Below are 24,715 nucleotides of genomic sequence, written 5' to 3'. Positions count from 1 at the left end.
ACCCTACTTTCCTTCTTCCTCCCGCAGTAGCTTTTACTAAACTCTCTGCACGGAACATGTTACCCTGAGTCTCATCTAGAATAACTCACGGGTGGTCCTACCTGTGGCCATTGAGCTTCTAAGCTAGTAGGGACAGACAGCTACATATTACTTTGGTTGTTTAATAAAATATACATAATAAATGCCTGCTCTGTGCCGGACGCTAGTTTAGGTCCTTTGGGGCCACAGAGATGAATGAGACCTGATTCATGTCCTTCTGGAATTCTCTAACTAGACAGATGTGAAGTGCCAATCTGATCATTAAAGGCCATGCCTGATGGATCCTAAGAGCAGTCCAGTGGGGGCTTGGCTGCACATTTGTCGTCCACTCATTGACCCTCCACTGAGCCCACCACGTGCACAGAGTTGGACAGGGCATCGGGAAGCGTCTGAGGAGAGTAGGCTTTTGACTGAGCCACCATGGATGAGAAGGGGGCACAGGACAGCATGTACTGCCCTGTTCTCAGGGCACGCCCTGGGCCTGATGGTGGCAATCCCCGGATGAATCTGTCATACTCTCTCCTTGGGAGACACAGTCCAACGGTGGAGACAGATATGCCAACAGATCATTCAAAAATAGCATAGCAAACGATACGGGAGATATAAGCTTTACCACTCCGTGGCCTCAGGCGAGGCACCGAGCCACTCTGAGACTCAGTTTTCTCATCAGCAAAGTACACGGATGAATAGGGTTCTCGTGTAGACTCCTGTCATGCGCTTAGCAAAGCGGCGCACAAGAAGAACTCTGTGAATTATTATTACTAAAGTTGAGTCTGTATAGGAAGAATCATCTAGTGGCCTTGTTTATTGAAGCTGAATGCATCTGCTCTGAGCCCATGTGACAACTGCTCCGTGTCACTTCCTGTGCCAACTGCTGTATCCCGGGGCCCAGGCAGGGAAACTGAGGACTCCTGGGTCCACTCTGGCTGTAAGACTTCTCCCAGATGTGATGCTGAGGCATGTACCACCTTGTCATCTCTCCTGGGCAGCTAGACAGGACCCCGGAGATGGAGGTGCCAGGGTCGGTCTGAGCACCTTAGAAAGGCACAGGGGCAGGTCCTGGAGCCAGGCAGCCCAGGCCTGAGCGGGCAGCAAGCTAATTCCAGTTCTGTCTGGTTCCACAGAAACTCCACCCTTACGGCCCTCTCCAGCAGGAGATGGGGCTGGCCAACGCTACCAATGCTGCCCAGGATAGAAGCTTTACCTCATCAGGACAGACTCTGATTGGCTGAGCAAACCCAAGGGCAGGACTCTGCTCCTGGCAACTTAACCCTTTCTTGGGCATCCCCTACCACACAGTAACCTCACCTCAACTGGACCCAAATCTGAGGACCAACATGGTGGGCCTAGGGTCATCTGAAGGGAGCAGCCCCACGGGTGTGTGTGGACTGGCATCAGAAGGACTGCAGTGGTGTGAGAGGTCCTGTGGGCACCTGCAGACTGGCATCAGAAAGTCCCAACTGGAGAAGACTCAGAAACATTCCCTACAAGGAACAAGGAGCTGAAACAGCATCTGGGCTTCTGGTGGTTCCAGCGCCTGCCTTGGGGGCAGCAGGAGAGGGTGGCAGAGGTCAGACCCGGTGGTGAACAGTGCCATGACCCTCTACTGCCCGAAGACGCCTTTACCCATTCATGCATCTGTACTCATTCCTTCCTTCCTTCATTCAACAAATATTTTGGGGGGCATCTACTTTATGCCAGGCTCTGCGCTAGGAGCCGGGGATACTGTAGAGAATGAGATGGACCTGGTCTCTGCTCTTATCAACATTTCTGTCCTAGTGGGGGAGTCACATTAAATAAATGAACATTAGCACACACGCACGTGCGTGCGCGCGCACACACACACACACACACACACTCGTGATTGCAAACTGTGATAATCTATGAAGTAAAAGAACGGATTCCTTTAAGAGAGAACATTAATTAGATTGCTGTGTGGGGGGGTGGGTGGAGTAGGGGAGATCATAACTTTTAAGCCGGGACTTGGAGGCCGGAAAGGACTTAGGCAGTCAAGGACTTTGGAGAGAGCGTTCCAGGCATATGGACAGCCTGCGGAGACCTGAGGTGGAAGGCTTGGCATCCGGGAGGAACGGGACCAGGCCACTGTCGCTGGAGCTTAGCGAGGAGGCAGATAAGGTGGGTGGGGGCCAGATCGCACAGGACTGTGGTTGTTAATATTTCATTGATTTTATTCTGGATATAGTGGGAAGCCAGTGAAGGCTTTTGAGAAAGGGAGTCGCAGATTTTCAGGCACATTTCTAGATCAGTCTCAGGAGAGGCCCAAGTGGCTGTGAGGAGATCCATTAGGGGTCCCTTTAGTCCTTCAGGTGAGGGGCAGTGGTGGCCTGTCCTGGATGGTGGCTGGGGAGGTGAGGATGGGAGTGGCCAAACGCCAGGATGTGGTAGAGGCTCTGGAGTGAGTAGAGAGAATTCCCTGCTTCTCCCCCCCCACCCCCCTTCATTGTATTCTCTTAGTGGACGCAGGTGAGGATGGGGGCCTTCCTCCCAGACCCCCCTCCTGCCAGGCCTGGGTAGGGACCAGCGCTGAGTTCTGGGAATGTCTCTGGAAGCTGGGAGCAGGGGCTGCTTCTGGCCAAGGTGGGAAGCTCACAGCCCCCGCCGCAGCAGGGGTGCCTGTGCTCTCCCTCCATCCTGTGCTGAGTGGTCTGGTCCGAAGCTGGAACACAGCCCTCCGGAAACTGATTTGGATTTTCTTTCTGCACAGCTTCTAAAGTCAGGGACCAGGGCTAGGTGTGGCTCAGCACTCCAGAGGGGACTGTCCTGCCACAAGGCTAAAGAGAGACCTACCAAGGGGACAGTGACTAGAGCTCAGCCTGCTCCCTGCCTGCTGCAGCCCCCACCGGAGCCCAGGGCTGGGCAGCTCTCACACCCTTTCCTAACTGCGGAGACCTAGAGTGAGGGCAGCCCAAGGCCACAGGTGTGAGTGACATTGCTTACCCACGAGGGGGATGTGCAGAAGCAGGGTCACTTGCATGGGAAGAGGGGGTCAGAGGTTAGAGAGGTGGCTCAGACCAGAGAAGCTCCAGACCCTGGACACTTTGCACCATGTCCTGTAAGACCTCGTAAGTGTCTTTAGAGAGGGTCTTGTGCCCTGGTGAGTGTGCTCCACTGCTGTGGAGAAGGGTGGCCCAGAAGAGGATTCTTCCCTTGCCTCCCACTTGCCCTCCTCCCAGTCTAGGAAAGACCAGGCATGTGGTATCAGCAGTCTAATGGGGAATGGAATGTATCTGCCCATGACCAGGCCGCCCCCAGCAGGGGAACAGACTGGGCCTGAAGTGGGACAAGTGACACACAGTGTCTGTCAGCCAGGGCTGAGCGCAGGGTTAATGCTGAGCAGCTGGGTCTGCACAGACAGTCCTGCAGCCGCACTTGATTTCATTTGATGCCCTCACAGAATGACATTAAGGGGAATGTGGGGCGCAGGAGAACCACCTGTCTGGGAAGACAGCACGCTTGTCTCTCTGGAACCTGGTGACCTACCTCTGTCCACCAGACAGGTGCCGAGGACGGGAGTTCTGGGCACAGGGAAATGGAGGACCCAGAGCACCCAGCGCTGGGGACAGGGCTCTTCCCTCAGCTTGTCTCAGTAAGCTGCTGAGTAGGGCGGATGCTCACGGCAGGGTCCTCCGCCCGCTGGCTTTTGGGAAAGCAGACATCCACTCGGGAAGAACCCCGTCTTCCCAGCAACTGTGGTCCAAGTACCGTTGCTGCTCTGCCTCTCAAATGGATGACTCAATTAATTTGGCTCCTCGGGCTTGAGAAGATGAAATTTGACCGGTGGCCACTGCTCTTCAGCACCCCCATCCACCCTGGCGGTCCAGGAAGATACACAAGTGATCAGAATTGCATTTGAGAGTCATAATCACGGGAAACACAGCCGAGCCCCTCCCTCCACATAAATCACCCTGAGAAACACACACAATGGTCTCTTTCCTGATGGGCCAATTGTCTTGGTTTGGTGTCTCAGGCCCTAGGAGCTGGGAGGATGGGAGCACAAGCATGTATTGTTGAAAAGGCCATCTGTGTGATTTGAATACAAAGTGATCCTTTTAGTTCCCCCTACACCCTCTGATCCTGTTCTCATGTGTCCCAGGCTCTGGGTCTTTTGAAACACTCTGCCTCTCCAGTACGCAGTCACCTGGGGGGCCTCTGCTGGCCCTGGACCTTTTGGCCCTTTGGGAGTTGGGACCTGTTGGAAATAATGATGACATTTATTTATGTCTGTCTATTATGTTTTATTCTTTAATTTTTTTTTCATAAATTCTGTCACCAAAATCCTCATTTCTTGCACACGTTACCAAGATGGTTCTGTAAAGTGAAGGTGCAGGAGATTCATCTTGTGGGGAGGGCCCCCCACAGTGAGAGCAAGGGCTTCGGAGATGGCAACCTGGCCCCCAGGCATTATCTCCCCTAGGCCTCCCAGCAGCCTGGTTTCGTGGATGAAAGGCACTAGGACTCAGAGACTTAAGAGGCCGAGCTAGTTCTCAAGCCAAGGCCTTTGAACCCAATCCATTGCTCTTCCCAATGCAGAGATTTGCCGTTTCAGGATGAAAGTGAGAGCAATCAGTCCTCTCCTCCAGCAAGAGGCAGGAGGGGACTCTCCTGCATGGAGAAGCTGCGGCCCTTTAAGCTCTAGGGGGGGATGCTTCAGGACAAATAGGTGAGATGCAGTATTCTCCACACAGTGGAGAAGGCACTTCCAGAGTTCATATTCCTGAGGGGTGGCTCAGGCTGAAAGGATCAGTAGCTTCACACAAGATTTGAAAAGTCTGAAATGAAAGACAAGGTGGAGCTCCTTCAGACAGGCTGGGGTGGGGTAGGGGTTGGCACTGGGATTGTCGGGTGACTCCCTTCCCCTTTGAGTCTGGCATTTGAGAGGATCAGCAGACACAGCCTTGGGGTACTTGGCGGCAATGGGACATTGGCCAAAGGCAGAAAGGAATGACTTCAGGTTCAGGCCAGGTGCGCTGAGCGTGAGTCTTGGAAGAAGGCCTTCGACCCTGAGCCCTGTCGAGGGTGGGGAGAGACTGTTCCAGGTTTTGGGCCCAGATCTTGCTAACTGATTTCAAATCTCAACTCTTAAGTAACTGGACTGGATTTCAGATATCCCCCAAAGAAGCAGACTCTTTCCTAAAATGCTCAGCTGTTTCCCAGTCTCTCCAGCTCCTCTCCCACCTCCTTGCTGCCTGTCTGGCTATAGAGAGACTGCTTTCTTCTGCATCTTGCCCTTGGACTCAGCCATCTTGCTATGCTTTTTTTTAGCTCTTAACAAAGACAGCACAACCTTATCATTGAGCCTGTCTTGACCTTATCTCACCTCAAGCCTTTCTCTGAATAGGGCCACCATCCTTCAAATTGTTCCCAGATCTTTGGTTTAAGGATAGAACAATAACACTAGGTAATTCGGTGAGCACATGTACTGCGAGTCTGGCCCAGTGTCAAGCTTTTGACCTACATGGCCTCTTAACCCTCATTCAGCCTCACGGGGTTCATTCTCCCCCTTACACCTTTACTCCCATTATACCCAGTCGATACGTGAAGGGGCTGTCTTAGAGAAGTGAAGAAACTTGCTCAAGGTCACACAGCTAGTGGCGGCTGGGATTGGAACTTGAGCGGCCCAGCTCCAGAGCACCTGCTTTTGATTGCTCTGTCCTACTGCTTTCCAGCAATCACAGACCATCCAAGTTGAAGGGGAAAGGGAGGTTTCAAGACCAGTGTGGGAGGCCATCGTCTTCAGAGTCAGGCTCAGGTCTCAGCTTTGCTCTCAAGGCTCTCCCTGGTTGCATCGCCCTCCTGCTTTGTGCTCGCACCCTGGCCACACTGGACTATTTCCCCTTCCCAAATTCCCTGTGCACATTCATGTCTAGGCTGTTTCTTCTGTCTGCTGTTGCCTGCCTCCCTCTGTTGTCTCTGCCGGATGCAATCCCTGACCTTCAGGGCTTGGCACTTCCTGAAGACACCTTTCTTAGGCCTGTGTCCCCCTCTGCATTTCCACAGTATTTTGTTCATCTTCGGCACAGTGTGGCAGGCAGATGTGTCTCACTTGCGAGACTGTGGCTCCTTGGAAGCCAATGGAGGTCTTATAATTTCTTTTTCTGTGACTGCCTGGTCCTTAGTAGATGTTGTAGAATTGAATTGGGTCACATGATTCTAAACTTTCATGTTATAGAATTTAACGAGGAGACTGAGGATCACAAACAGGAAGTGACCTGGCCAGGCTCATGGGACAAGTTACTGGCAGAGCTAGGACTAGAACTCAGGTGTCCTGACTCTCTTGGCTCTGAGCTTTCTCCGTTGCACCTCAGCTTTGCAAGATCAAAGCTTGGATTCCCACTAGAGTAGGATTCTGAAGATCTTGGTTCAAATCCTGATTTTTCCTGTATGACTTTGGGCAAATTACTTCATCTCTCTTCAACACAAACCCCCAAATTGGGGAATATAGTATTTATTTTACGAGTGACTAAAAATTTGATAGAACCACAGAATCTTTGAATGTGGAGCTGAAGAGCTCCCCCCACTGAGATCAATTGATTAACAAGCTGATTTGTAGAAACTGAGACCAAGAGAGGCAAGAACTTGGTATGTGGTTGGTGCCAGAGCTGGAACTAGGATCCAATCCCTTACCTTCTAGGCCAGTGCTCCTCTTTAGTGACTTTTGAAGAGTTTGCCAGGTTGGGAAAGGGGAGGGACACGGGTTGTCTTAGAGATGCTCTCGTCATCTGACTCAGCTATACTGTCATTAGAAAGAGTACGTCACCACTTTGGGCTGTAATGGAAATAGTGAGAAATGGCTGTGCTGAAGGCGTGGGCAGAGGCTGTCTAGTAGGCTGGCTTGTCTATAAAGTCCTGGCGTGTTCTTGCTGGAGTGGAATGAATGAGGCAATGAGGCTGCTGTATTTCACCTGGAGGTCCGAGCAGTTCTAAAAATAGCAGTGGGATCAGAGCTGAGGGGCAGAGGAGGGGGCTCCTTCGGGAGCTGGGTGGGACCTCACCCCCTTCCTCTTCCTGCCAGGCCTTTTGTGAAGAAGTGCTATAGATTCAGACTTTAGATCTGGGAGGGTGCTGGAGCCATCAGCCCTCATGTCCCCCTCTCATACAGAAGAGGAGGCTCTGGAGGCCAGGAGGGGGGACAGGACTGGCCAGCAGCCACGGAGCCCAGGGAGAAGGTCCCAGATGGCAGGCTGTCTCCCTCCTGCTGTTTCAGCAGGGCGGCTGCAGGCCTGGTGAGGTTTTCTGTCACTGCCTCTGGGCGAGCACACAGGGCCTGGGAATTCCTGGGGCCGGATGTGGTCTGGCTTCCTGAGAGTCGCCCAGCAGGCGAGGAGTCCCCCTCTAGTCTGCCCTGAGCCCTGACCTCTGCCAGCTGGCCTTTCAGCACCACTCTTTCCCTTTGCTGGTGTCTCCATCCTCGCTGATTTGTCCTTCTGTTGCCGCCTAGATGTCTGCAGGGAGAGAGGACAAGGGCTGGCATAGAGCTGGTTTGCAGGACAGGGGCTGTCGTGGCCTGGGACCTCTTTTCTGCCCTGCCCCAGGAACAAGCAGAGGCAGCTCAGGTAGAGGCAGGGGCTAGAGTTTCAAGGCAGGCAGGCCAGGGTTCAGATCCCAGCTGTGCCTCTCCCTAGCTATGGGATTACTGGTGGGTCACCTAGCAGCGGTCAAACGAGAGAAAGACATCCATCTCACTGGGTTCTTGTGGGAATTGTTGTGTTGTTGCAAAAGTTACTCACGTTTATCATGAAGAAAACGTTTAAATCAGATGAACCAGGGGAAGGAAATGAAGTTCACCCTTAGTCACAACACCTGGAGATAACCACTATTAACATCTTGGGGTGTATCCTGTCAGGCAATTGTTTATACATGCATATATCTTATTTGCAAGTTGGGGTTACTAGTGCACACAGATTTCTAACTTGCTTTTCCCCATTTAACAATGTCATGTATCCACGTTTCCATGTCAATAAATGATCCTCTAACCACATCATTTTTAGTGCCTGCATCTTTCATTGTGTAGATGAAACAGGCTTTATTTAAATAACCTCCAGAAGTTTAACATTTAGGTAGTTTCCATTTTTTCATTGTTACGAAAACCTGATATTAAAAAAACCCTCGTAGGTGTATCTTGGTATATCTCCAGCATCCAGTGAAAATGATTGACCCTCCACAGATATTTGTTGAGTGAATGAACATTTTGTTAGAATAAATTCCTAGTAGAATTTCCATGTCAAAGGGTATGCATTTATAAAAGATGCTCTTGATACCTATTGACCCTGCAGAACTGTTGTACTATATAATCCATACTTTAAAAGGACCAATTCATCCTGCTTTGCCCAGAACTTTGCCTTTTTTAGCACAGAAATCCTGCTTCCTGGGAAACCCCTGAGCCCCAAGCAAACATCTGGGTAAGAGAATGCCCGTTTCCCCACACCCTCACCAGCACTGTGAGTAGGTTCATTTTGTGGATTACTAGAGATACTGAACATTTATTTATGTGCCTTTTTGTCACTTATGTTGCCTCTTTTGCGAGTAGCATGTTCAAGTTTTTTCTGCTCATTTTTTATTGGGTTGTTTATCGTTTAAATCATTAGTTCACAGGAGCTCTTTCTATAATGATATTTGTTAGCCTTTTATGTTTTTTATCATCATACAAAAGTTTCTGTAACTAATTTTTTAGAACTCAATCTAGTGTATAAATCTTTTACATCCATACCTAAAGTTCTCTCTCTTTCCTTTTATTTTTTTTTAAATGTTGAGTCCATCCCACTGAGGGATGTCTTCTTTTTTTTTTTTTTTTTTTTAAATATATCTTTATTGATTTCAGAGAGAGGAAGGGAGAGGGAGCAAGAGAGAGAGAAACATCAATGATGAGAGTCATTGATCGGCCGCAGCCCGCAACCCGGGCATGTGCCCTGACTGGGAATCGAACCCTGATCGCCTGGATCCTAGGTTGACGCCCAACCGCTGAGCCACGCCTGGCTGGGCTCTCTTTCCTTTTAGTATCCAATGGACCATCACTTATTTAACCACTCCCTCTCGATGTGCAATCAGGCGTTCCCAGTGTTCTGATAGTGTGGACAATCCTGCAATAAACATCTAAGACTGTCCCGTGTATTAAGTCCTACCGCATTTTCCTCTGGGACGGAGCGTGACACCAACTACCAGAGTGCTCTGCAAATATTTCCTTCCGTTTAAACATGTCATCTGCCCAACACTATTCTTATTATCCCCACTTTACAGATGAGAAAGCAAAGGAACAGAGAGGTTAAGTAAATGTACAATTCACATTCCTATTAACAGTGAATGCGTGCCCATTCCCCTGCACCCTACCTAACGCTAGGTGGTAAAGCTCTTTTAATTCTTTGTTGGTATGAGAAGTGAAAAGATTTTTTTCATTTTAATTTGTAATGGTTGGATTATTAGTGAGGTTCTACTTCTCTTTGCATTTATTAGTCATTTATATTTCTTCTTCTTTGCTCGTCAGTTCATATCAGTTGCCCAGTTTTCTACTGGGCCTTTTGTCTTCTTTGTAAGATCCCTTTATATGGTCAGAATATTAACCATTTACTTATTATATAGAATACAAATATCTTTTCCAGTTTGCCATTTGTTTTTTAGCTTTATTTATAGTATCTTTTATCATTCAGAAATTAATATTCTTTGTAATCAAGTTTTTTCATAATCAAACCTTTGGTGGAGGGTAGAGGGCTACACTTCCTAAGGCCTTTCACACTCCGATTATAGCAGATATTCTTCTGTATTTTATTCAAGAACATTCATATTTTCAATTTGTCTGTAATTAATTTAGTGCCTAGTGTCTGATGGAACTCTCATTATTTTTCCTTAAATAGTTAAACTAATTTTTCAAACTTTTTTTTTTAAAGTTCTTATATGTCTTTATTTTTTCTTTCAAGTATATCTTTATTGATTTCAGAGTGAGGAAGGGAGAGAGAGAGAGAGATGGAAACATCAATGATAAGAGAGTCGTCATTGATCAGCTGCCTCCCGCACGCCCCTGACTGGGGATCGAACCCGCAACCCGGGCATGTACCCTGACCAGGATTCGAACCTCAGTCTCCTGGATCCTGGGTCGATGCTCAACTGCTGAGCCACGCCTGGCCGGGCCCCAAACCTATTTTTTTAATCATCTTTCCGTTCTCACTTATAGACCAAATTTCCCCACATAAGCGGGTGGGTTTTTGAATGCTCTTGGCTCCCTCATTAATCTGTCTAATACTACATCAGGTTCATATTAATTACTATAGCTTCATAATATGTTTTAATAGTAGTCAGCATCCCAAGGCCAATCCCCACTACTCTGCAAAATTTATTTCCTCTGAAGTTATGCACCCTAATTCTAGTGGTTTCATGCTTACTTTTTCACAAACACTTTTCAATATCAGGAATGACACCAGATCTAGAATAGCTTGTCCTCGCCTCCAACCACCCATAGTAAGCATGTGGGCTGGCCCGTACGTCCCTTTGCTTTTCTCCATACCTCCTCAGTATTGCTGGAAGCATCTAGAATTTTAGTTTCTAATTGTTACTGTTTTAAACATTAGCTCTATTATGTTTTAAGAGTCATTTACTAAAATTGCATTTAACTTCTCAATTATGTTATCAGTAGTTAAGTGAATAAATGTTCCTGGCTTCATTGCTCGTCGGCCTCTAACGTACTTCCTCAGCTCACTCTTGACTTCTTGATTTTGATCCATTTGTGTCTGGAGAGCTTTCTCGAGTGATTTTTCCAGAAAGGGGTGGGTAGCAGACTTCCTCAGTCTTTGTAAGTTTGAAAATGTTTGCCCTTTTCCTGAGGAAAGGATCCAGGACTATTAGTCTAACAGTCGGGCTCCCTGGAAACCCGGGGGCAGCGCCCTGCATCCCCGTTGTAACTCACGCAGCACTTACTCAATGTGCTCAGATTTCTCTACGGAGATGGTCAGGACTTCGCTTTCTCACCTTTGGAATTTAGAAACTTTGCTAGATTATTTCTAGTTTGCTCTCTTTTGGTAATTTTTCCTGGTACTGACCTCAGCTCTTTCACTCTGAAGACTCAAGTCTTCCCTTAGTTTAGGGAAATTTTCTATTAATTTCTGGAATTGTTTATTTTCTATGTGTTCATTTCCCTCTTTCTTGATTTTCTACTACAAATAATAACAATATTGATAGTAATAATGGCATCTAATATTTATCAAATGTGCCTTTTCCTTCTGCCACAATATGTAATCTTCCCAACACTATTATTATTTTATAGATGAAGAAACAAAGGAACAGAGAGGTTGAGTAGACTGTGCAGGGTTTCATACCTAGGAGGTGTAGGCCGTGATCCAAACCCAGGCATCTGACTCCAGAGCCCATGTTCTTAGCTGCTACACTGTACTCCCTGCTTATCAAATCCAACCCTCAGGCTCGACCCAGACCCTGGCCCCAGGACCCTTCAGTAAAATTTGGAGTGTTCGCAGGGGGAGAAAACATGGGGATGCTATAATGATGGAAGCAAAACGGCTTGATACCAAAGAGGAGATGGGATCATCAGAGGTTTCCCAGTGCATTTAGAGTTGGGGATCTTCCCCTTCCTCCCTCTCCCTCTGCTCTGCCACCCTCTTCAGGCTTCATCTCTGTCCCTGGGACTACTGCATGCCTCCTTGTGGATCTCCCTGTAACTTCTTCTGTCCCTTGAGTCACCTCTCTAAACAGCAGCCAAGGTGACTCTTCCTAAAGAGCAAACCTGATCACCTTCTCACTGTGAAATGTTTGTTAATTGACTGCCTGAGTGAACAAATAATTTCAGAGTGCCTGTATGTCAGACACTGGGCTAAGTACTGGTGATGCAGTGTGTATTAGTCAGAACTCTTCCAGTTGCAAGTGACAAGGGCCCAACTCAAATTAGTTTCAGCTAGGAAATGGAACTGATGGGATTATGGAGGGTAGCCTTCAGGCATAGCTGAGTTCAGGACCTTGAGCAGTATCACCGACAATCGACCTCACCCCCTCCATCTCTTGATTCTACCTGCATATGTGTTGGCTCACACCCTTAGTGGTGGCAGTAATACTGCCAGAAGTACCAGGATTATGACCTCTGATTTGGTGGCCTGGGCATAGGCCCAGCAGTCCAAGCAGGGGGTAGACTCGGGGGAGTGTGTGGATGAACCGCATCAAGCAGCCAAGGCCACAAGGCTGGCCTCCACATATCTGAGTCAGTTGCTCTGTGCTGAACACTTCCCAGGAACTCGAGTAGTCAGGACACAACCTGTCCCTGGAGCTGGCAAAAGTTCAGTGGGTCGAGGATTGTTCCCAAAAGCCTGAAACCTCAGGCCCACATATGGCTGCGTGGGCTGGAGCCAGGAAGGGGGATGGTCACAGCTGCTGGCCATCCTGTATCACTGCAGCCGCCCAAGGTCAGTGACTGCGATATGCGCCCAAGCTGGAGGCAGAATCCAGCCAGTGACAGCTCTCAGGGCGAGATCTCCAGGGAGGATATTTGGTCTCCTGGCTTTTACTGCATATGGGCTTCTTCTTGCTGTGGCTGGGAGATACAGTTCCCATGAGCAGTTGGGAATTGTCCCCATTGCCTAAAGTTGCCAAGGAAGAGGCAGATGGCAAGGGGAGAGACGTTTCGGGAACGTGAATTGGGGGCAGAGCATACAGGTTAATAACATAGACGTCGTTGGAGCTGCACTGCCTGTTTCCCATTACTTTCTGAACCCCCGTTTCCCCATCTATAAGATGGGATTGATGATAGCAGCCCGTTGCTCAATGACTGTCATGATTATCAGCTGTTAGTACATGCCAGGCACCAGTCCGGTCCTTATCTCTTAGACCTTCCAAGGATAGCACATTTAACTTTGCTCTTTGCATTGACCTTCTCAAGGTGAATTCTGTCCTTTTACAGATGACAACAATGACGCTCTTCTTTATGGAGCACTTACCATGTGCCAGGCCCTCCACATACACCTTCAGTTAGTCCCTACAGGACCCAGTGAGATGGATGGTAATAGCCCCATTGTATAGATGAGGAAACTGAGACTCAGGCCATTGAAGTGACTTGCCCAACATAACTCACACTCAGATTTTTTGGATTCTGAAGCCTGTGCTCTTTCTAAATACCCCTGCCTGAAACTCGTCAGTGAGAAAGCCTGGAGGGGCCTGGGACTAACCGCTGAAGGGCAGGAGTGGGACTGGGGCCACCAGACATGCCTGTGTGGCCTCATTTTAGAGATTTCACTCTGAGGCCAGGAAGGGGGAAGGGACTTACCCTGGCTCTGCAGGCTACAGGCCAGATTCCTTGTGAGTCTGAACCTGAGGATGCCTGCTCTGTTCCACCCGACCACCCCACCCCACCACTTGCAGCATATGCCCCAAGATCAAGGCGAAGGCCACCAGGAAGAGCCAGGTGCATGACCTCAGCCAGCAGTGGGAGATTGTCCCCTACCCTGGTGTTAGGGTCATAGAGGCCAGACTGGACAGGATAGTCCCTGCTTGTAGGATCAGTGCCAGGGTCAGCCATGCCCCCCTTCAAGTCAGACCCTGGGAACAGGCTGCTTCCCTGAACACAGGCTCCAGCACATAGTAGGATCAGTGGTTATGGAAATAACAAATAACTGTTTCTGGGCCTACTCTTTGGTGGGGAGGGCCTTTCTGCATGGAATCCATAGACCCCCAAACCAGGGCTGCAAGATCCAATGAGTGAAAGCCCAGAGCTCTCGGAGTGGGTTAGCAGATTCAAAGCATGGGCTCGGTAGGCATATACATAATTCCACAGTTTCCCAGGGCAGCCCAGCGTCGTCGTCATCTTCTGGAGCAGGTTGGGCGGGGGAAGGGTTCTGCAGAAGGGGAGCAGTGTCCCAGCTGAGGCTTGCATTACCCTAGACACCCAAGCACAGGCCTGGCCCTTTCATTGTCCAGGGGTAATGAAAGCCCAGCCGCTGCTGGTGGGGGCAGGGCTTGGTCTTAGTCTGTCGTAGGCTCTGGAATTCCTGGGACCATACCTCTCCCTTGCTTGTGCCCAGTTTCTGTCATAGCGGCATCACCCTCCTCCCCACCCTGGAACAAAATCTTAGTGGACTTTGGATCAGAAGCCAGGTTGAGGAAGCTCGTTAAAGCCTCTGGCAGGCACCCTCCTTTCTCTGAGGAGAGCATTACCGAGGCTCGGCCTCCCCAAGGTAGAGTCTACAGTGGCAGGTGGGTGGGTTTGCGTCTGGCAGGGCTCATGATGCGATCTTGGGACCGCAGGCCTGGATGTGTCAGGTTTAATGCAGTGGGTGCAGTAGGGGAAGATGGGGGAAACTTGGCGGTGGTGTGGGCTGCAGGAGAGCGTCCTGTCCAGGGGACCTGGGCTATATCCAGCTGCTGCCACATTTCCCTAGGGCATCTCTAGAGCTTTGAGCTTTGCCTGGGGGTGCTGCCCCCCATCCCCCAAATAGGAGGTTACACACACTGCTCCCTGGTCCGAGCCCTGGAAGCTGCTGCCAGCTTGCCTGAACAGTGGGAAGTGCGCCTGGGTGACTGGGCCGTCCAGCCAGTCGGCTTCTCAGTGTTGCTGGGGGGACTCCTCGGTTGCATGGGCTGCCCTGTGCAGTAGTGCAAGGCACAGTGGAAAGTGGGCTAGGCTTGATCCGTAGCTATGCACTTGCTAGTGTGTGACCTTGAGCAGGTTTCCTAATCTCTCTATGCTCTGTTTACCCATCTATAAAATGGTGTCATTAGATATCATATCTGATAGTGTTATAAAGATTTAAGGAGTCAGTAACCAGGAAGTGCTTTGAACACTGCCGACACATAGTAACTGTCAAATAAGTGTTTGGTAAATAAAATATGTGGATCAATAAATGGGGCCCAGGCCCTGAGTACCCACGAGCCAATCTCTGTGGCAGATGAGCCACTTAGATGTTGCTGCTCCCTGGATCCCAATCCCTCCTATACTGAACAGCACCATCATTTATGTAGGTCTGAGAAGCACTGGGATGTGCTGGAAGGAGCACTGGACTGGGAGTTTGCAACCCCTAGTCCCAGCCCTGCCACTCAGTTGCTCTGTTTCCTTGGTAAAGTCATTTTCCCTCTCTGGGCCTCAGTTTCACTGGCTGTAAATGGGGAATGGGAGTGAAAGATCTCCAAGGACCCTCCAGCTTAGATAGCCTGGCTGTAATTGACTCCCCCATCCTGCTCCAGGCTGTGCCCTGGGAGGGCCCACCTGTCCCTCTGATCTGTGTCTGAAACTATGGGCAGGCAGAGGACAGTGACTGCCTGGGCTCCCCCAGATACTAGATGTTTTCCCAGCTGGCCTGGCAGATGCCTGGGCCCGAGGCACTGACTGTCATGCCCTTCCCTGATTATCCTTGTGGTCCAGGACATTGATGAATGCCTTCTGGATCTGTTCTGGCCCCAGTGCCCTGGGTTGGCAGAGCTGCTCTGCCCGCCGTGGCACAATGTTTATTTATGGACTCATTAGTCTGACTGTGTTGCTGATGTCTGTCAGCCTCATGAGTGCAGGACCCAGCCCTTAGGGCCTGGCACAGAGCCTGGCACATAGTTGGTGCTCCGGAACTATTTGTTGATTGAAAGAAGGTGAAGACTGAAGCTCAAGGGCTCCTCTCATGTCAAGGGACCCTATATTCAGGCTGTGCACCCTAAGAAATTTTATCCCAAGCACCACAGGTTTCATCCTGGGAACCAGTCAGCCCCACTGGGGATCGGTCAACCCTGTTGGAATTGACCATCTCCTGGGACTCACCTTCCCAGTTTCCCAGGAGCCTGTAGGATGACAGTCTTCCAGTCTGGAAGCTTCCTGCAAGGACTGCCCTGGCTCTGCCCCCAGGGACAAGGCCCAGCACTGGCTGGAGTTTGTAAGTGCCTACCTGTTGAGGACCGCGCCAGGTGGACCCTGATAAAGGATGTTCTCTTATAACAGCATGCATGCACATGCTTGTATGTGTGAGAAAGAGAGGAACAGAGAGTCAGACAGACAGGGGCAGGAGACAGGCAGGGATAGACACTCAGAGGCATCAGGGCCAATATAGGGAGAGTAAGGGCCAAGGGACAGCGCTTCAGTCCAGGGCGGCCAAGGTGGGGTGAGGCGGGGTGAAAAAGGAGAGTGGGGCCCTTCCTGCACCATTTTTCCTGTGCCACTCTGGTAGTGCTCATGTTCAGGTTGGAGCTGGCTCTGGGATGGGCACCCCAAATCTGGGCCCCAGGCACAGCCCAGGGTGTGTTTGTTGACATCAGGCAACCGATTGCAGTAGCCATAGCGGCAGCACCAAACAGCTTTGTGCTGGCAAAGCCGCTTCCGCAGTGTTGGGCCCCACAGTGGCTGGGTGTGGGCACCTGGAGTCCGACCCACTGATGTTCAGTCCTGGCTCCACACCCAACTAGCTGTGTGACTGTGGGCAATTTCCTCTGCCATTCTGTGCCCCGGGTTCTTCATAGGGTAGTGATAGTCCCCGCCTGACAAGGTGCTGGTGGTGATTAATTAAATAAATTAATGAAGGCCGAGCTCTCCGAATAGTGCCTGGTAGGGGATCATTGAATCCTCTGTTAATCCCACAGGTGGGCGGGTCAAGGGTTGTCAGCCTCAATTTACAGATGAGGAAACCAAAGGGCGGGGGTGGGCAGGGACTTGCTCAGTGATACCCAGGCAGCCAGTGCTGCTGCTGGAACTAGAATCGGGGATGCTTGCTTCCCAGTCTCCTGTTCTCTCCTCTGCCCCCCATGGTCCCTCTGTTGGGATGTCCCCTTCACTTGTGGCCCTCACTCTTGGGCTATTGTAATGTACCATCAGATTGAGGGGAGGAAGCCCTGAGCTCTTTGTCCATCTCTGATTCCCCAGAGTTTGGTACAGAAAACTGCTAAATAAAAACATGTGTCCTGCTGCTCTGGATGGTGCTGCTGGGAGGTGACTGAAACAGCCACTTTCCCACTCCCCCCAGCCCCAGGCGGTGGCATTTGCAGAGCCATCCTGTGTTGGCTGCAGGACCTGGGTTGAATTGCAGCTACCCATTGGGATGAGAGCAGCATGGGGGTGGGGGTGTGACAGGGAAGCCTCAGTGATTGGCTCCATCCTTCCTGAGCGGTGGCCGGTGGCTTTGCACTGCCTCCGCAGGGGGAGCCCTCAGGATGTGTGTGGGGTGCAGCCAGCTTGGGATCCTAGCACCAAGGGGTGCCGCTGTGAGGGATGGATGCCTCTCCCTTCCGAGTGACACTTCGGGGGGCCAGCCTGGGCCCTGGGGACCGGTGGTAGGGGAGCGAGGGTCCGCAAGCGTGAGCGGTAACCCAGCAGCTAGCTGAGCCCCTCGCAGGCGGGAGCCGGGCTGTGGCGGGCTCCTGTTTGAGACATCTGGACTCCCTGGGTGAAAGTGGCTTGGGAAATCAGAGTTTTCTGTCTGATGGAAGAAAGAAACCCAGCCTCTCTCCGGAGTGGTGGCAGCTGGCTGGACAGGGTGTGTGTTTGGGAAGGGCTCCGGAGGGGGGGGGGGGGAGGGGGGGGAGGGCCGAGTGATGCAAGGGCTTTGGAAACGCTACCTAGATGTGGGAGGTGGAACCTGGTCATTTGGTTCTGCTTTTCCCAGCAGGTATCGCTCCCCTGGGGAACTTGGGTAAGTCCATAAATAGCTCTGCTGACACAAAGGAGCTCTGTCTGGGAAGGCAGCTGCTTGACACGGCCGGCTGGCCGCCAGGAGCTGCCACGGACACGCTGCCCGCCCGCCTGTGGGAGGATCCGGGCGGAGACCCGGCAGAGCCCCGGGCGGGCGGGCGGGCGGGCTGGCAGCAGCGGCAGCCCCAAGTCGCCTGGGTCCCTGCTGGAGTGTGCTGGGTAGGTGCCTCGGTGTCAGGGTGTGTGTGTGGCGGGCGGGGGGATCCTGCCCAAGCCACCCTGTGCCCCTGTTTCTATTGTTTCTTCCCCAGGGCAGCCATTGATGGGCATGTTGCAGCCACGCCGTGTATGTTCTGATCTGAGATAGCTGTGTGTGCGTGTGTGTGCGTGTGTGTGTGTGTGTGTGTGTGTGTGAGGGGTGGGGACCCTGCAGGGCAGGGGCGTGCTTCTGCCCCGTGCTGTTCTCCACTTCCTGGCTGGGCACTCGGCTTTTCTTTCTGGGAGAAAGGAATGTTCGGTAACCAGAAGTCGGGACGCTGCCTGGGGAGGGAGTGCTCAGCTAGTGGTGCTGGTGATTATGTCAGGGATGCTGACCGCACACGCCTAGTTCCGTGTCGGGGACCGGGGTGGTCTCGGGGGCTGGCCCCTGGGGTTGCCTCTGAGCCCTGAGGCTTCTTCTGAAATGACCCTGGAAGCGCACAGGGATGCGCTGCCCCCTGAGCCCCTTGGGAAGGTCCTGCACCTGCTCCCTTGGCTCCAGCTGATGAGACCTGTAAGGAAGGGGGCAGGGGGCAGTGGTTAGGGACCCACTCGCCCCACAGAGCTGGCCACTGTGAGTGGGCAGAGGCCAATTCTTGCTTTAACTTGGAGGCCCCACATCTCTACTCTTGTCCTGAGGTTTTCAGGAAGAGCCCTTGTGCCCTGGGACCTCAGAGCTGAAGAAGAGCCTGAGTCTAGAGAGCGTAGGGGCCATGTCCAAGCTCACACAGCAGGTCTATGGCCAGGACCAAGATGGACTTCTGCCTCCTGGAACAGTGAGGACAGGGTATGTGGGTACCATCACCCCAGCCTGAGCTGTGTACTTCAGCTGTGAATTTGGCACTGGTGACTTGAGATGCCTTGCTCAGCACAGCGCCACCGGGCTGCTCACCAAAAACTTTCCACGTTCTGCTGCCCTAAGGCCTATGGCTGGGAGCTGTTCCCTTCTCGAGATGGCTGGAATGGATATATCTCCTAGAAGGAAGGAGCCGCAGTGCCTGCCCCACCAATGCCCGCGGGATCCCAGCCAAGGCACTGCCGACATAGTCAAAGTTTCCACCAGGGCCCCTGGAGTCCTCCTTGCCCAGCCAAGGGGCACCTCCCCTCTTCCCCAGCCCTAGCACGTGGCATGGCTTAGCCCAGGGCGGGCCCTTCAGGGAGCCAAGTTCTACAGCAGGGCTTGCTCCTGGCCCAGCCAGGCATCTGAAGCAGCAGGGGGACGATGGAGATAGAGGCAGCTGAGGCAAGTGGCCCCCTCTTGGGATATCTCCAGGGCTTTGACCCAGAAATCATTGATGAGGCCTCTATCATTGGCCTTATTGGTATCAATGAGACCACCCCACCCCAGCTTTCTTGCCTTTGCACATGCTGTTCCTGTTCCTGGAAAGTCCATCTCTTCTTTTCCCCCAGGTCTTAATCCACCCAAACTTTCACAATGAGAGCAAATACTGTGGCTGGAATCTCTGCTCATTGGTGGTGGCACCGTGGTGGTTGCTTCATGTCCTATTTGTGTGGGTTATGGGCCTTATTTGTCCCTTGGGCCCAAGGGCCTAGCCTGCGGCCCAGGGCACGAGAGGAAAGGGATCCTCCCCTAGGATGGGTTTTCCTTGAGGACAAGCACTGATGTCCAGGTCAGCTTTCTGCCCATCTCCTAGCTCTGCCTGGCAGAGAGTGGTACCACCAACTTGAGGGCCTGGCAAGGAGTCCCTTTGGAGGGGCCCTAGTTTCTGCATGTCAGGGTTGCTCCCATAGGGTCACGGAATTGGAAGTGTGTAGATTTGACAGGAGGTGAGGCCACAGGGAGAGCCCACTCAGGTCATACTGGGCTAGGATGGTATCCACACCGTGGCCTGGGCTTGAGGGTGGAAGGGGCAGCCCTGGCTTGTTTGAATGCAATGCTTATGGTCCTTTGCACAGACTGTAGTGGCTTGGAGCTCAGCGTGGGCCCCCTTCAGATGGTGCCAACCAGGGGGCTAGATCTGGGTGGCTCTTCAGCCAGTGGTCTGCCTGGTTTCCCTACAAGAGGCACAGCTGAGGAAGGGAGTGCTCATTCCCAGCTGGGTTCCTGGGGCTCCTTAGAGCTTTTTTTGTTGTTGTTAACCCTCACCCGAGGATCTTTTTTCCATTGATTTTTACAGAGAGTAGAAGGGAGGGAGAGGAGGGAGAGAGAGTGAAAGAGAAACATCGATGTGAGAGAGACACATCAATTGGTTGCCTCCCACACATGCCCCAATGGGGACCGGGACCGAACCTGCAACCCAGGTATGTTCCCTTGACTGGGAATCGAATCTGATACCCTTTGGTGCTTGGGCCGATGCTGTAACCACTGAGCACACCAACCAGGGCCTTAGAGCTTTTTTCCTTTTGCTCTCCAAGGCCCTGAAGATGGCTGAGTCCATTTGCCTTTTGGACAGATAGGGGAATGAAGGAGGAGAGGAAGGACTTTCCTGAGGTTACATGTGACTCAGCAGCACAGTGGGGATAAGACCCAGGTCTCCAGCTCCCCAGCCCGGGTCTCTCTCCATCACACCAACTGGACCACGCTGAGCACCTGATTTCCGTCTTGGTGCTCCCTTTTTTTGGACTCCCCATTGACGCTTTTTTTTCTAGGACCTCTAGGCTTCCTGGCTGGAGCCCGGCTCTCCTCTAGAAAAGCAGTGTGTGCAGTAGAGAAGGCCCTTGGTTTGCCAGTAGGCTGGACACTGAGGCACATTTTAGTCCCTGCTCAGTGGCGGATCTCAGGCAAATATGCCTTTTCCCCTTCTGGCTCATTTTCGCCTTTGGAGCAACCAGGGACTGGACCAGGTATTGCCAGGCACCTTCCAGCCATCCGATTCTTTGATTCTCTGCAGACCCTCTTCTCCTCCTGGGTCAAGGCCAGGGTCTGGCTCGGCAGGGAAGCAGCCCCCAACCTGTTATCAGGCACTTCTGGCCAGAAGCCTTCTCATGCAAGCTGGAGCCCAGGCCGAGGCTAGGAGGTTTGTTGTTGTTTGTGGAGCCAGGCTGTTTCCAAGATGTCATTGCTCAGGGAAAGCCATCATTCCTCTCAGGGATAAACAAGGCTGCTTATGGCTCAGCCCGCTCAGCCTGCTCAGCCCACAGAGGCTGGAGCCACTCACCACAGGCCAGCCAGGCTCAGCCCCAGGGAGCCGCCACCTTCCCTGCACAACCCACTGCACCCAGGCCTCTGGATGGGATGGGGTGAGGCAGGATTGGGGAGAGGGCTGCCAGGGCCATGAGCCACTTGTGAGATCAAAGCTTTCAGGCACAGAAGAGAGGAGAAAGGGTCCCAGGATACCTTCTTCCTCTGGCAAAGGGCCTAGGTCATCAGTCCAGATGGCCCAGGGCTTCTCCCCTCTCCCTCCTGCCACAGGCCAGCCTGCTTGCACCTGGCACTGAGGCTAAGGCTGCTGGCAGAGAATTGTCAGCAGCTCCCAACTTAGACAGGCGGGGGGGCACAATAAGTTATTTAGAACTGGGCACACTTTCCCTCATGCAGCCAGGACCCTCTGTGGTGTCCTCTTTACCTTTTGATGGGATTAGCCTGGGATAAAGGGCAACTCAGACACTTGGGACCGGGTTGCAGAGTGCAGGAGACCTGGGGAGAGGCAGAAAAGAGCTGGGCAGAGCCTCTGGGTGCCAAATGGCTGGCTGAAATCTTGAGCAAAGCCTGGAGGCTGCCGGGGGAAGGCCATGGGACGAAAGGTGGCATGGTCGTGCCAGTCCTCAAGTCAGGGTTCCGAACTGATATCCATCCAGGATGTGGAAACCTTCACTGCTCAGACCTCGGTTAATGAAGTTCCCACTGATCCAAGGAGCTGCTCTGTACTTGTCCTGTCCACGCACCTCCCTCTTTCCCTCACTTCCTTCCTTCTGCACGTGGTTAATGTCTACTGAGTGCCACGCATTGCCAGGTATTGGAGGTATAGACATACAAGGCCCCGTCTTTAGTCTGGTGCCAGGACAGGCATGTAATGGATGGTAACAACCCAGCTTGGATGGGGAGGCTTGGGGAGGGGGCTGTGGGGATCCTGGGAAAGCTTGCAACCCAGCCTGGGAGCCTCAGCGAAGCTTGCTGCAGGGGGTGAGGCTGAATCTGTTACACAGACGCCTGCCCATCAAAGGAGCAGTCTCTGTCCTGGTCTGCGCACCCCTCTGAGGTGTAGATGTGATTGCTGCCCAGCCATAAAAATCGCCTGTCTCCAGCCACGTGCATCTTCTTATCCTGGGGGAGGCTGAGTGACGTGTGCTTGTAGTGTGTGGGCTCTGGACCTGAGGGCATGCTCCCCAACTTTACAGTTGCGTGCCCCTGGGCCAGACTCTGGCCTCTCTGTGCCTCCTTTCTCTCAGGCAGTGGCCCAGCCTCACTGGGTTAGGTGAGATGAGGTGTGTACCAGAAATGCTTCATGTGCGTTGACATGGGGTCATGCCAGCAGCCGGAGTGCGCTGACACTTTACCTCATGGTGGCTGTTACTGAATGAGATGATGTGGGCGGAGTGAGGCTCTTGGCACAGGGCCTGGCACAGAGTGGGCATTCGGGAGGTGGTCCAGCAGCTTTTTGCAGGGGAGAGTCAGTTGGACTGTGCTGTCAGAGGTGGGTACAAGGGGCTTATGGAGGAAGCCCAGCCCAGGGAGCAGGGGAGACACTGGGAGGAAGGCTTTTGTTTGTTTGTTTTTAAATAGACTTTGAAATTGAAGTGGAACTTACAGAAAGTTTAGAAGTATATAGCCAATGAATTTTTGCAAAGTGAACACACCCTCCAGAACAAGAAATAGAACATTCTAGGATCCTGGGAACCCCCCTCTGCCCCCTTTCAGTCACTACTGCCTCCAAGGTAACCCCTTTGCTGACTTCCCCAGTTGACTAGTGTCGCCTGCTTTCTAACTTTGTACACATGGAGCCACTGAGTGTGTCTTTTATGCTGACTTCTTCTAATCAGCATTCTGATGGGGAGACTTGCCCGTGCTATTATGTGAAGTTTGATTTCACTCGTTCTCGTTGCTGTGTGGTATTTTGTTGAGCGAGTGCCACACTTCACCCTTTCTACTATCGGTGCATATTTGGGCTGTTGCCAGTTGGAGGTTATAATGAACAGTGCTGCTATGAGGACTCTTGCGCAGGTCTATTGAAGCACTATGTATACTCACTTCTCTGTTGGGTAAATACCTACGGTTTGCAACTGTGAGTCAGAGTTGTATATAATTAGCTTTAGTAGATACCATCGTATAATTTTCCATAGTGTGACACCGGTGCACCTTCCTGGAGCCTCGGATGAGTGCATGTTGCTCCATGTCCTCACTGACATTATTGACATTATTGCGATTAGATATGCTGATATCTAACTGGTTTTTGTTTGCATTTCCTTGATGACCTTTTCATATGTTGATTGGCCATTTGAAGGAGCTCTTTGTGAAGTGTCTGTTCAAGCATTCCTCCCAGTTTTCTGTTGGATTATCTGCTTTTATTCTTGTGGGAGCTTAAAAATATTCTAGTACAGAATGGGCATTCTAGGTAGTGTTTATTGTTGGATATACACACTGCAGCTATCTCCTCCCCCTCTGGCTTGTATTCTCACTTTTAAGGGTATCTTTTGAAAACGTTCTTAGTTTAATGCAGTCCAACTTCTCAGTCTTTCTCTTTATGGAGAATGTTTTTTGAGTTCTGTTTCTTGACCTGTTACAAGGTTATGGATATATTCTCTTACTTTATTTTCTAGAAGTTTAATTGTCTTATGTTTTATATTTAGATCTAAAATCCACTTGGACTAGATTCTTATGCACAGTGTGATATAGAGGCCGAGACTCCTTTTCTCTGAGTGGGTATCCAATTTATTTAAAAGACCTTTCTCACTGTAGGGCAATATCACCTTCGTTAGAAATCAACGGGCAATACATGTGTGGGTGAGCTGAGTTTTAAGGATGAGTAAGAGTTTGCCAAATAAACAGGGGAAAGCAGGGTAATTTTCTAGGTAGGAACTACAGTGAGCACAGGTTTAGAGGTGCCTGAGAGTAGGGTGTTGGGGAAATACAAATACAATTGACCCCTATACAATGTGGGAGTTAGGGAGCGCCGACCTTCTGCACAGTTGAAAATCCATGTATAATTTTTGACTCCCCCAGAACTTTACTAATAGCCTACTGTTGACCGTAAACCTTACTGATAACATAAATAGTCAATAACATGTTTTGTATTTATGTATCTTATATACTATATTCTTACAGTAAAGTAAACAAGAGAAAAGAAAATATTATTGAGAAAATACATGCACAATATTTTATTGACATATTTCAGAGGGAAGGGGGCAGGAAGAGATTAACCAATGAATTTTTTTGTATGCACATATCCATAGCCTATGGATGGACAATAGTGCAGGGTGGAGGGGGTGGGAGAAGGCCTGGGGAGAGGTAGGAGGGGGTGGAGGAGGTCAATGGGGGAAAAAAGGGGACATCTGTAATACTTTCAACATTAAGAATAAATTTTTAAAAATCACATATAAGTGGACCTGTGCAGTTCAAAACTGTGTTGTTCAAGGTCAATTGTAGTTCAGACCGGCTGAAGGGGAGAGAGGAGAAATGGTATAGCAGAAGGGCCAGCTGGCAGGGGCAGAACAAGCAGGGTACGGAGCTGGGACTATCCCAGAGGGATGGAGGGGTTGTAAGCAGGAGGGGAGTATAGACTGGTGCATGTGAGGGACCTGAGGGGAAGTCCTGTGATGGGAGGATGGCAGGAGAATGAGTTTGGAGCCGCTATAAACCCAGCCACATCCAGCCTGGGTGTCACCCCTCCACAGAGACAGAAGGCATCTGCTTCAGGG

At 51.2% G+C, this 24,715-nt stretch overlaps 1 protein-coding gene across 5 annotated transcripts in view; it reads left to right on the top strand.

Moving 5' to 3' along the window:
- RGS3 (regulator of G protein signaling 3) overlaps positions 1 to 24,715 on the top strand; it is a 107,820-nt gene that overhangs the window by 57,690 nt on the left and 25,415 nt on the right. The window contains exon 18 of one of the 5 annotated variants that reach the window (XM_087822879.1): positions 1,164 to 2,013. The exons of 2 other annotated variants lie outside the window; for them this stretch is intronic. In XM_087822879.1, coding sequence (XP_087679005.1) covers positions 1,164 to 1,271 — 108 coding nt within the window. In that variant the 3' untranslated portion in view covers positions 1,272 to 2,013. Of the gene's footprint in view, positions 1 to 1,163; positions 2,014 to 17,809; positions 17,861 to 24,715 lie in introns of those variants that run through there. 2 more of the 5 variants (XM_087822882.1, XM_087822880.1) reach the window with 2 other exon arrangements.

Source organism: Miniopterus natalensis, chromosome 12 (assembly GCF_054644295.1).
Source record: "Miniopterus natalensis isolate mMinNat1 chromosome 12, mMinNat1.hap1, whole genome shotgun sequence".
Classification (NCBI taxonomy): domain Eukaryota; kingdom Metazoa; phylum Chordata; class Mammalia; order Chiroptera; family Miniopteridae; genus Miniopterus; species Miniopterus natalensis.
This window is presented reverse-complemented; position numbering and strand designations above follow the sequence as displayed.